This window comes from Hesperophylax consimilis, chromosome 12 (assembly GCF_061612785.1).
Source record: "Hesperophylax consimilis isolate HC1 chromosome 12, BYU_Hcon_1.0, whole genome shotgun sequence".
Taxonomy (NCBI): Eukaryota; Metazoa; Arthropoda; class Insecta; order Trichoptera; family Limnephilidae; genus Hesperophylax; species Hesperophylax consimilis.
This window is the reverse complement of record NC_142847.1, coordinates 28,057,928-28,071,083: the sequence shown is the minus strand read 5'-3', so window position 1 is coordinate 28,071,083 and position 13,156 is coordinate 28,057,928. Positions and strand designations below refer to the sequence as shown.

The following is a 13,156-nucleotide window of genomic DNA, read 5'->3' as shown; positions in this document are numbered from 1 at the left end:
TAAATGTATTGAAGTTGAAACAAAGTGTTACATATTTGAATAATTTGTGCGTATGTAGAACAGAGCAGCCGAGTGGACAGATGCGTTAGATTCCCTTAGTAAGATTTAGGACGGGTTGTTTTGGAGAATTTGAACAATTCATCAAATTTCAACGTTCATTTTCAAGTTATGTGAAAGATTTTTTCTAGTTCTGTTTTTATTTCAGTTTTGTCAAGCAACTAGCCTACAATGATATAATAACAGAACTTGAATAGGACCTTCACAGAACCCGAAAATGAACGTTGAAATTTGATGAATTGTTCAAATTCTCCGAAACAACCCATCCTTAGTATCTTAGTTAGAGTTATCACTAGACACTAGCGGGTAAATATACAGATACACAGGACACGGTCAATATGCACAAATTATTAAAAACATTTTAAATCAGTTTAACAACAATAAAATACAACGATTTCAGACACCAGAAATGGAAAATAATGCATTTTAATAGTTATTTCATTAAAATTAAAATTGATTGTTCACTTGGTGGCCATGTTATTGATGAGAAAGTTTTAAGGTTAGCTTTTTTCTTCTCTTATTTCACACAATCTATGAACCTAAGTCTAAAATAGGTTCAAATTTTTGGTTTAATTAACCCACTAAAGCTTCTGACATTTTGCAATGTATTTCTCTTATGCTACAAATACATACGCGAGCCGAACCGCACCTTTTGGGAAAGGAACGAAGCAACCACAAATAGCGCAAAACCATTAGGAGAACTATCAGAATACAGATTCTGCGGAAAATATTTTCACACTTCATTTGATTTCAGATAAAATCTCTGTTTTAAATACTTTCATTGAAAGCAGATGAGGAGACTCCCAGAATATAGTATTAGAAATTGACATGCAATAAAAATATTAAAATTTTGAACGCAAACAGTTGATAAAGTCGTTTACCAATGGTTTATAGTGTAAACTGTAATTACTGCATTAAATATTTAATTAGACAAAGGTATTTTAAAGTTTTTGTCACATATAAAAATGTGCAAACCATGACAAGTTTTTTTCAAATGCTAAATTTTGTTTTATAGAATTATTTCAAATTTTTCGGGAGCGTTCATGGTAGATTTACGAATGCAAACTGAAAGCGGGGTATTCTGTTTCTAAGACTGTTTAAATCATAGATAAACTTGTCGAATTCCGCTTCATACTTAATACGCAAAAAATTATAAACAGCACTTGGTTTCAACTTAATTACTACAAAAAACAACTAATTTGACGGGGAAGATTGTAAAAGATGCATTGAAGTTCCATTTTTAACGCATTCCAATACGCATAAATTATTAAAATAACCCAAACTAAAAACGTATTTTGTGCATGTTTACTTAAATAGTTGTGTCCATTAGATATTTAAGTTGAAATCTAGTGTTGTTTTTTTTTGAAGAGCTCTTGCATGAATCAGAATTGGGCAACTTTACCAAATCATATTTCTCACTGTAATACAAAATCAGATAGCATAACTTTTATGAGTCTGTGTCAGGCTGGGATATATATCTCCCAAAAAGATTACGGTTGTTCACTGTATGTGCAGAATATCTCCCAAAAAGATTACGGTTGTTCACTGTATGTGCAGAATATCTCCCAAAAAGATTACGGTTGTTCACTGTATGCGCAGAATATCTCCCAAAAAGATTACGGTTGTTCACTGTATGCGCAGAATATCTCCCAAAAAGATTACGGTTCTTCACTGTATGTGCGGAATATCTCCCAAAATTGCCCAAGGGGTTAAAAATAAATTTTTGAAAACCTTGCGTAAAAACTTACTTCAATGTAATTATGTCAAAACATGGCGTGAAGAAAAGACATCAAATTATCCATATTTTGAACTAAACAGTTGTTTCTTATTGTTAGAAGTGATAAAAGTGTTTTTAAAATAAAATGTGGGTATTAATCGTGAATATTTACTCATAGGCGTATGATATAATTATATTGCGGCATTTTTAAAGTTCAAGTGCGCAACACTGCCAGCATTCAGTGATCAGTCTTTAGAGGTTTCCCATTTCATAGATATCACATTGAAGCATCGATAGCTGACTTGATGGAGACGGGAGGCAAGAAGTGGCTTCGTATTTCCCCGTGAAGGCGCGCCACCTCCGGGTCTATTCCTTCCAAATCCCTGACCACTTGTGTGAAGTGTACCATGCCGTCTCTGCCCGCCGCAAAGCCGTGGTTCTTAATAATGTCCATCTCGATCTGCACAACCATCGGGAATATTATCTGCATCATCTTGAGCATCTCGTTGCCCGCAGCCTCTTTGGCTTCATTCAATTTTATGTAATTTTCTGGACTGGCCAAGGCTTTGATTATTTCGCAAAGAATGTGGCAGATTTCGTCGGGTGTGAAGTTTCTTGAAGATGACATTGTAACTATTTTAGATTTTTCTGCAGCAGTTTTATATAAATTATAATATGTAGTCTAAATCCACCACAAATAAACCACTCAGTCACCAAATAAACAAAACAAAGAAATGACACCGCCTTTGACTAAACGTCAAACTGACGTTCAAGTTCTAACAAACTTTTAGCATAGAAAAAAAAGTTATTTTTTCATAGAGCAATGACTTAAGACCATAGATTTACCAAAATACATGGACCTAAAAAACCCTAGACGGAGCAATTCAAGTACTATTTGAAACTAAGGGGTGAGGGGGAAGATGCATGAAAAATGCAAAAACTTCAAAATTTTTTTAATGGCGTATCCAATTCCTTATCTCATCAAATACCCTAAAAATAAACTGCATCAACAACACAAAGATAAAATAATATTTGTTCAGTATGAACCACTTTGTATATAAATCAGTTCAAAAGTTAGTCATACAAGATAGCTGCCAGGCAATTTCCCCTCACTATCGATTTGGCTTCAATGCCAATCATACGAAATCGCACCAATGCTCTGTCCAGGACTTTATAGGTCCATGCCACCATATACCACTCACGACAAAATCTGATTTGATCATTTGTACACTCGGCTACCACTAATAGAAAAAATCGTTAAAGAAAATACTAAAGGATTTTGATCTGAATATTGTTGGGATACTGAGGATCCGAAAAGCCGAACAAATGTGGCTTTAAGGCTTTTACCAAAACACAGTCAATTAACAGTAATGGCCTCCGTGGTCGAGGGGTAAGGCTTTCGAATAACAAGCCGAAAGTCGCGGGGTTAAATTCCATCGTGAGTAAATTTTATTTTGATAACTTAGTATTATTTAACAATTTACTCAGGAGAGTGGAAAATACTTTCGGGGTCGCCCTGATGTAAGACTTCCATGCAAAGTTGAAATATTGCTTGAAATGGCTTTAGTCGCGTTTGGTAACTAGATCTGCATCTCCTTTCTCTTCCCAATACCTTAATCATCACAACATACCCTAATTGGGGATACCATAGTCTCACTGGTTTCATCAGGCGGTTAGGAGTAGATTGAACTTTGGACTCTTTTGCGAAAAAGTGGCACACAACAACACGAGATCAAAATTATCGCAGAGTTAATAAAACACACGATTTGACCATTGGTCAAGTCATATAAATATATATTTTAATTAAGGTGAAAAATACCATCAATAAATTATATTAACAAAAATAATCACCATTAATTAATTATTACTATACATACTTTTTTCTTTACGATTTTATCGAAAACAACAAAATTTAAAAAAAAAATTGTTTATTTTAAATACTAAATTTTAGTAGGTATCTATTAATTTTAATTTACTTAAAGATATTTGACTTACCGAAATATAATTTTAATTTAACTAAATTTCACGAAACCGAGTTCACAACGAATTTGAAAACAAAGTAGGTATTTGGGAGTGACTAGCTAAAGTACATTAATTTTTCTATCTACACAAGTAAGTTTATACCGTCAGTGGAATCACTACAGTTTGACAATAATTTATTGTTGTTTCGGGAGGCCAATCAACTCCAATGCGTAAAAATTACTAAAAATAACAGAATCTACAAAAAACGTATTTTTCATTATAAATTTAAAAAATATATTTATCATAAAAGAATACGCAAGTAGTAATCACATGATTATGGTAAACGAGCTCGAATCGGCAAGAATCAGCTCAAATCAGTAGGAATCACACAGCAATCAACAGGAATCAGCTCGAGTCAGCTCAAATCAGCTGGACGAGGCAGTTTCAAGCGGAGGGGGTGGCTGAATGTCTGGTGCTGCCGCCCTTCGGAGGGCCACAGAATCTTCAATATCTGGAAAAAAACAATAAAGAGTTTCAGGAATCAATTAAAAACATACTAGTATGGATCTATTTTCAACATCATTTGAAAAAAGTCTTTTTGGGTTCTTCGTGTAGTCCATTCACAAGTTTCCATGTGTTAACCATAATAACTATTCAAAAACAGTTTACCTTAGTGCCATATTTTGACAAACCTAACTGTTTTTTCCTGTTCTACCTTACGTGTATGACCAAGTGTATATTGAACAGAAAATAAGATAGGGAAGGTGGTAGGTACTAACCGCGTAAATTTCTCTCGTTTTCCTCCTGACATTTATAAAATTCGTCCAATTCCTTTGCAGAACATAACGGCGTGTTAATCTGCGATGTCTCTTCAAACTTGGAATAGTCGATCTGATATCCTTGCTTCATCTTGTTGTAAGACACGATAGGGTGGAATCTGTGCCCCCACAAAATCTCACTAGAAACATAACTAGTCCGCGCTTGGGTAGACTGACCTGTTGATTCAATGGTTCCTTCCAGTATAACAACCAACTCGAATCTATCTTGAAGCATGTCACTAGCAGAGTAGCCATAAAGTGGACTGCTATTGTCAATCGTATGTACCACTGTTTGTGGCCAAATTAAAAACAAGTCTGAATTGCAACTGTCAGCCTTCACTTCCAAAACTGACTGATACTGCGACAGGCTTTCTCCTTCTTTGGAAGTCAGGCTTCTTATTAATTGGACTCTAATGCTGGCTCCAATAATATGAGACTTCCTCATATCAGCAACCCTAAACATGAGACAGAATTCTCCATCCCTTTGGCAAACCAAAGCGTATTTAGAAAATAGTAAGGTTTGGGTTCTGTGTTTTGGGCGAGTCATCTTTGCAAATACGACGCCCACCATGAAGGCTTGCATCATGACACCAAAGATGCTCTGAACGCAGACCATTATAATGGCTTCTGGGCATTCTTCGTTTGGCAGACGAGAGCCGTAGCCGATGGTGTGTTGTGTTTCTATGCTATATAAAAAGCAAGAAGTGAAATCTAAGATGTTGGTTATGCAGGGAACCCAGTTGTTTTCTGATTGATTGGCAGGTAAGTGAGCTGGGGCTAGGTCTCCATGTGTGAACACTATAAGCCACCATATCACGGCGAAGCTCAGCCAGGATATGATGAAGCTGAGGACGAAGCAGATGAGAGTCCACCGCCACTGGGAGTCCACGAGAGTGGTGAAGATATCGTGGAGGAATCGCACGTTGCTACTTGACGAGTGGAGAACATTGCATTCGCCATTTTTCTGGACAGCGCGCCGTCTGACTTTTCGCGTTACCCCGAATTGGAAGGTTAGATTTCTGAAAGGAAAATTGTTTATTTATTTAATGTGTGGTATGACCAGTACAGAAACGGAAAAATTCACTTGATTATTATAGTTGTAGGATTTGTGAAGCTGAAACTATTTATAAATAAACTGTTAATTTTAGAAATCTATTTCGAATGAACAGCGTTAGTAAACTTGAAGAGTTACGACATCGGTCAAACATTTAAACAATAGAAACACACATTTCAAATATAGAACTATTAATTAAAAATTGAAAGAAAATTTTTATCGTTTGTCTGATTTGTTCCCACAATCAGTTCCGATTTTTAAAATCAAATCAAATCATAGTTCATTAAACTTAGTTACAGACACACAACCGAATAAGTATTTTGAATAATGTGTGTATTGCATGGTGACTGGATAACTTATCAAAATGATAATTCATCACATCTTTAAAAAGTTATACAAAGTCATGGAAAGTGATGAAACAAAAAAAAATATTAACTGGGTTAAGTAGGTTAGGTTAGGTTTAATTTTTTTCATCGTTTCTAATGACTTTATAGCACTTTTTAAAAGTGTGTTGAATTGTCACTGTGTTGAGTTATCATGGAACCGTATTGCATAACCAACTGATCATCACACCGTTACCGCAAGAGTACGCAGAGAAGGTAGGCTGCCAGCTGCCACACAATTGTGTGTTGGAATACATTCATTGTTTCTTTATTATACACGGTGTCCGGAAACTCGTAGTACAAGCGGGAAACTGGAGAATCTACACCACATGGGGAACCCAAAAAAACATAAAGTTTTTTGATTTGAGCATTTTCAAAAAAAAAAAAAACCAAAAAAAAATATTTTTCGGCTATTTTAGGGTTAAAGTTTTTTCTGGTGTTTAGGGTTGAATAACAGATGTTTTAACCCTGCAGAGCAGAAATATTTTATGATTACACCGGGTTAAATGAAGGGTGATTTCAAAATAATGCTTCAAATCCGAGTTTCTTCATTTGTTTTACTTTCAAATAGTTTTAATTAGTTGGGTACTTTGATCTTCAGTAATAATTTATAAGAATTTGATTAAAAAAAAAAAAAAAAATCAACTTCAAACTCGATTTACTCGATAACGAAAGCTCAAATAAAAAAAAATATACCACAAAATCGACTCCAAATGTGATGTAGATTCACCAGTTTCCCGCTTGTACTACGAGTTTCCGGACACCCTGTATATTAAATTCAATTCATAATACAACTCCCAAAGTACAAACTCATTAAGATTTATGTACACAGATTTATTATGTACACAGATTTAATATGTATACAGATTAAGGTTAAGGAAAAGGCTTTCACAATGAAAAAGTTATATTTTATTTTTTGAAGACAATATTAGGGATTCTGAAACGAAAATTTGAAACCGAAAATCAGATAACCTTGCCGAGGGGCCGCTCTAACCACTGAGCTAATCCGTATATATTTCCTTCGGTCATATTTAACTTTAAGGACGGATTAGTGCATTGGTTACATATTTCCCCGGCAAGGCGAAGGTCCAGGGTTCAAGTCCCAGATGCTCACATATTTTTTGTGATTTTTCTGTTTTAATTTTTCGTTTGAGAATCGCTAAATATTGTTTCCAATAATTAAAATATTTCAATTAGAGGTTTTACTCATTAAGTTATTACAACAACAAAAAGTTATAGGTAGGGTAGACTGGGGTAAGTTGTATCAAAAATACTATTATTTTCACCGCATCATAGTTATAGAGAAGATAAACAATGAATTCTTCTTAGTACTCATCTATAGACGATTAAGTTAGTGTCTATAATAATTATTGTATTTAGACCCTTTGGAGAATAATGGAGTCAAGTCCACCAAAATGCAAAAATACCCTTTTTTATGGAAGTCTATGCCCTTTTCTCCATTTTTTAAAGCACACTTGTCATAAGTCCATATTTTTCTATCCCAATTCTACAATAATCAAAGAAAATAACAGTATTACGTATACACCAACTAGGCTGTTAAAACTTTAACATTGCTGTCCTGAACAATTCTTCTCCAGTGACTTAGCACTTTTGTGCTCCAAATGGTTGATTTGTGCGTTCCCATTGTGCGATCCCTTTAACATTGCTGTCCTGAACAATTATTCTCCAGTGACTTAGCACTTTTGTGCTCCAAATGGTTGATTTGTGCGTTCCTTATTCGAATATAAACAAATCTATAGGCTCATAAACAGATCAAGGAAACTGTTATAATTAACCCGACACCTATATAAGTCGTTCCGACAGAGGAATTGATCAAAACAAATTATTTAGGCATAAATTAGTCACGATTTTACCACTTTGGCGAAGAAAACAGTTAAAAAATAATATTATTCTACAAAACCATCACGACAGGTGTTGTTATTTTTTAGTTTTCCAGGCAGGTACTTACTTAATTAGTGCCTATTTACTTCGTTCTTGTGTGAAGGAGAAAACCAATTTCTTGGAAATGGTAGGTAGGTACCTAAGTAAGTTTAAGGCCACGCGTAACGCCACTCGTCCTGCCAGTGATTTTACCGTTGTTTGACAATACCCTCGGAAGGCCAAAAGAGTAACGAATAATAAACAAACCCATCAGAACTTAATCATAAAGGTTGGGGATACTAATATGTTTTTAAATGTTGTGTTAGTGCATTACAAAAACAAGTCAAAATGAGCAATTTTTGAGTTAAATAAAAAAAAAAGAATTAATATGAATGAATAAAAATTGCAAAATGAAACCATCTAAAATGTTATAAGAATTCTAATAGATGACGTGCGGTGGATGTCCTATTAAGAAACCTTTACTTATAATATCGGTTAATGTACAGAAAATAGTGACATGCTCAATAGCCACATATGCTCAAATCTTTTTATCCATTTCAGGATGAAATATAACAGGCTAAATATAAATGTTCACAGATAGTGGATTTAGTAGTATAAAAGTAAGTAAGTACTTAATAAATGTAAACTAAAATATAAAAAAAACACAACCAAGTAACAAATATAAAAATTATGCAACAATATGTGTTCATAACCATAAAAATGGGGGAAAATTTTATAATACGTCCGTGAAATTGAATACGTTTTTAATTTCACATTAAGCTGGGTCCAGACATGTTCTTTTGTCCGTACCGTACCTCCGTTTCGTACCAGCGTCGCGATCCAAAAACTCTGGACGCATCATCTTTTGTCCGTACCGTACCTCCGTTTCGTATCCGCGTCGCGATCAAGAGCCCGTATCTCCGTAACGTCGCTGCGATCATCGCGTGTTCATTTCCTCCCACCATGTCGTCGACTGCGGAAGTGTTTGAGAATTTGACGATTGCTTGCGCGTCCTTCATTGTTATTCACAATAATATAGTTATCCCACTGCATTTTTCACGCTGATTCGGGTAGTGACAGAGAACACGACCAATGCACGCCGCGAACACGTCCAGACTGGCGCAGACCCGTACCGTATCGCCTTTGAACGGGTCGAAAAACCGACTCGCGATGGATCGGAGCGTACCTCTATCCGTATCGAGACGCCGTACCGCCGTACCGTACCGAACGGGCGTCCAAACTAGCGTTCTTGATCGCGACGCTGATACGAAACGGAGGTACGGTACGGAGAAAAGAACATGTCTGGACCCAGCTTTAGAGTATTATTTTTACTGATATGATTTGAGATATTCACGGCCAAAAGTTAGTCTAGTAAGCTAAATAAGGAGGTAGCGCAGCACGGCATAGTACCCAAAAATAAATCACTGTTGCATTTTTACTAATTACAAGAAAAAACAATCGTAAAATTTTTCTCTATTTTTGAAATCAGAATTTTTATATTTTTCCGTTTGTAATATTAAAATCTGAAAGTGTCTCTCATCTACTTTTAAACACAGTAATTCATTTTGGTATTCATAAAAAATCAGCCATTAACTTCACAAATTTCTGAAAACAAAACGTAATTTTTTTTCTTACAATAAACCCGCGATAACTTGCGGCGCACAGTGGGCTGAAAATCGCCTTTCATAGACATAGAGACTTGAATTTTCAAGGGTATTTTTTTTGGCTAGAAATGGATTCTGCTGATCATTACTATGCTATAAAATGTCGTACGAAGCAATTGTGTGTACAAATGAAGGAGTTATAATTTTTTTAAGAAAAATTTGTATGGCGCTGACATTAAAAATGAGGCTATCTCTGGAATCATAAAGTTGGCCGTTCTATCCTTACACACAGATAATACTACTATTTATTTGTATTTTTTTGACATACTTCATATTGTGGCGCAAGGTGCGATTTTTTTTTTAAAAATCCTTAAGTGGAAAAAAAATCTTTTTTGTTGTTGATGATTCATTTTAATGCTTAAATGCTTTACATATGAGCATGCTTTGCCTAGTTTATAATATTTTATTTACACTGCAAGCCAAAACACTGTGCACAGTGGGCTGAAAATCGCCTTTCACAGACATAGAGACTTGAATTTTCAAGTGTATTTTTTTTTGGCTAGAAATGGATTCTGCTGATCATTAATATGCTATAAAATTTTGTATGAAGCAATTGCGTGTACAAATGAAGGAGTAATCATTTTTTAAAGAAAAATTTGTATGGAACTGACATTAAAAATGAGGCTATCTCTGGAATCATAAGGTTGACCATTATATCCTTACACACAAATATACTACTATTTATTTGTATTTTTTTAACATACTTCGTATTGTGGCGAAACTTGTGATTTTTTTTTTTAAATCCTCAAAGTTGAAAAAAACCCTTTTTAATGTTGAAGATTCATTTTAATGCTTAAATGCTTTACATATGAGTATGCTTTGTCTAGTTTACAATATTTTATTTACACTGCAAGCCTAAAAGCATTTAAGCATTAAAATGAATCATCAACATTAAAAAGGGTTTTTTTCAACTTTGAGGATTTTAAAAAAAAAAATCGCACCTTGCGCCACAATATGAAGTATGTCAAAAAAATACAAATAAATAGTAGTATTATCTGTGTGTAAGGATAGAACGGCCAACCTTATGATTCCAGAGATAGCCTCATTTTTAATGTCAGCGCCATACAAATTTTTCTTAAAAAAATTATAACTCCTTCATTTGTACACGCAATTGCTTCGTATGACATTTTATAGCATAGTAATGATCAGCAGAATCCATTTCTAGCCAAAAAAGATACCATTGAAAATTCAAGTCTCTATGTCTATGAAAGGCGATTTTCAGCCCACTGTGCGGCGTGACTCTAGAAACGGCCGATGCAGTGATGCCAACCAAGCAGAACGTTTTGAACGGATAATATTTTATTCATTTTTATATAAAGATTTATTAATTCTATGTATAATTAATTATTAAAACTTGTTTGTTGATATAAATTAATATATATTTTTTACGCTAGAATATTTTTCACTGGAGTTCCTTATTTGATGTCTTTTTTTTGCGCCATGTTTTGACATAATATTTGAATATTTTTAGGTAGTTTTTTTAATTTTATTATTATTGAATTAAATCCAAACTAAGAACCTAAGAACCTATTTTAGGATGATTGACACATATGTTGGGTTATATAAGAGAAGAAAAAACTCAACTTTAAACTTTCATTTTAGTAATAACAATGGCCGCCGAGTGAACAATCGATTTTAATTTTAACGAAATAACTATTAAAATGCATTATTTTCCATTTTCGGAAACTGAAATACTTACTTCTCCTTGTTATATAACTACTAAGATGTGTGTCCATATTTTCTGAATATTTACCATTAATTATAATATATTATTGACCAGTTGCTTTACAAAATTGAAATAGTAACTGAACTTGGATATAACCTTCATGGAATTTGAAAATCAACTTTGTAATTTGATGAACTGTTCAAATTCTGTGAAAAAACTCGCCCTATATGCTATCCTGTCTTATACTTATAACAATTACATGATATCATAAATTAGGTTCCATGATAACTCAACACAGTGACAATTCAACACACTTTTAAAGAGTGATATAAAGTCATTAGAAACGATGAAAATTTTTTTTTAACCTAACCTAACCTAACCTAACCTAACCTAACCTAACCTAACCTAACCTACATAACCCAGTTAATAAAGTTTTTGTTTCATCACTTTCCATGACTTTATATAACTTTTTAAAGATGTTATGAATTATCACTGTGATGATTTATCCGGTTACCCATAAATTACACCACAATAAGCTACACAAAATAAATGTTTTCTAAGTTTTCACGAGCAATATTTTGTTTTATTTTATAATTTTCTCATAAATTTCAAGGTTTTTATTCTTATTATGTTGTCTTATTAGCGGTACAGTTACAAGGACTAAATCCGCAATCAGATTTATTTTGGCCATACTACACATATAAAAAACTGATAAAATATAATATGTAGATTTCCCGAGAAATAAATAAAATTATTTCAATTCCAATAAAAATTAACTAGGCAATGCAATAAGCACAATGTACAATTTAAAAAATATACTTTAAGACCCCATTGAACACACAATTTTAAACCGTACAAAACTAGCGATTTTGTTAGAATTTAAATGTTAATTTTTCTTAAAACTGCATGAAAAGTAACAATTAAAAAATAATCAAACAATGAAGTCGTGCATTTGGCATTTCTCCGCCCTTCAATAATTATTTATCAATAAGCTTCTTAACTCAATGCTAATAACTTAATCCAGGGAATTAGTAATGAATAAAGTAAATAAAAATTACAACATACCCTTTGTCATTATTTGGATAGTAAATCCCTGGCGTGTACGATTCGTTCTCGATCATCTTTGCACTCCAACCTGGTCTCATCAACTGCGGGCTGTTCTTGCCGCCAGGTGAGTTTGGCGATTCCATTATAGATCAGATTACCTTCAACAGCCGATTAGGTTAATACCTTCTAGTTCTAGCCGGCTCACCACCCATAAAACAACGGTCTTAGCGTTTCGTTAATGGATACTTCATTTATTTTAGTTGTACGTTTTAACTAAGCACCATTTTGCAGGGGATTTCAGATCTTACTAACATTTGGGCAGTGAGAGGACTAGTTTTTATCATCTCGCAATTCGCGGTTCGTAAACAAATTAGTTAGGTACTCCTGGCGGTATTTGACATTCGAATCAATTTTAATGTATTTTCTAATAAACACATCATGTAAACTACACACGCGTCAGGTGACTTTTATTGAGTATTATTCAGTTGGCTTGTGCCAATAACCGGTGACATCAACATCGTTGTTTTCATTATTTGTTAACACGGTGATTTACAAAGTGAGCGATTTTGCCCCTCAGGGAGCGTTGGAGAGAGATCTAGGGGGTCGGTGGTAACCCCCGGGTCAAATGCGGAGCGGCAAAGGGTTAATCGGCTACTGGCGGTATTTGAAATTTTAATCAGTTATAATGTATTTTCTAATAAACACATTATATAAACTACACATGCGTCAGGTGACTTTTATTGGCGATGCACTACGTAGTAATGCAAAATCATGTGTTTTTGGTTTGAAAATTTGGTCGCCTAGAAATGTTTCAGTTGCTTTAATTAAATACTGGGAATAGAATATATCTTGGCCTTCTGAAATAATTGAGTATTTTTTAGATAAGTCTTTTTATAAGCCCACAAAA

At 34.1% G+C, this 13,156-nt stretch overlaps 2 protein-coding genes across 2 annotated transcripts; both read right to left on the bottom strand.

Moving 5' to 3' along the window:
• Positions 1-2,048: 2,048 nt before the first annotated feature.
• LOC149419422 (protein C10) lies at positions 2,049-2,542 on the bottom strand. Its single transcript, XM_089638304.1, has one exon. It carries the CDS (start codon positions 2,400-2,402, stop codon positions 2,052-2,054), a length of 351 nt encoding a protein of 116 aa, XP_089494430.1. The 5' UTR covers positions 2,403-2,542; the 3' UTR covers positions 2,049-2,051.
• Positions 2,543-3,949: 1,407 nt separating this feature from the next.
• LOC149419421 (ATP-sensitive inward rectifier potassium channel 11-like) lies at positions 3,950-12,359 on the bottom strand. The gene is made up of 3 exons (XM_089638294.1): positions 12,268-12,359; positions 4,516-5,573; positions 3,950-4,247 (listed from the first exon to the last, which is right to left on the bottom strand). Exons 1-3 carry the CDS (start codon positions 12,345-12,347, stop codon positions 4,162-4,164), a joined length of 1,224 nt encoding a protein of 407 aa, XP_089494420.1. The 5' UTR covers positions 12,348-12,359; the 3' UTR covers positions 3,950-4,161.
• Positions 12,360-13,156: the final 797 nt, after the last annotated feature.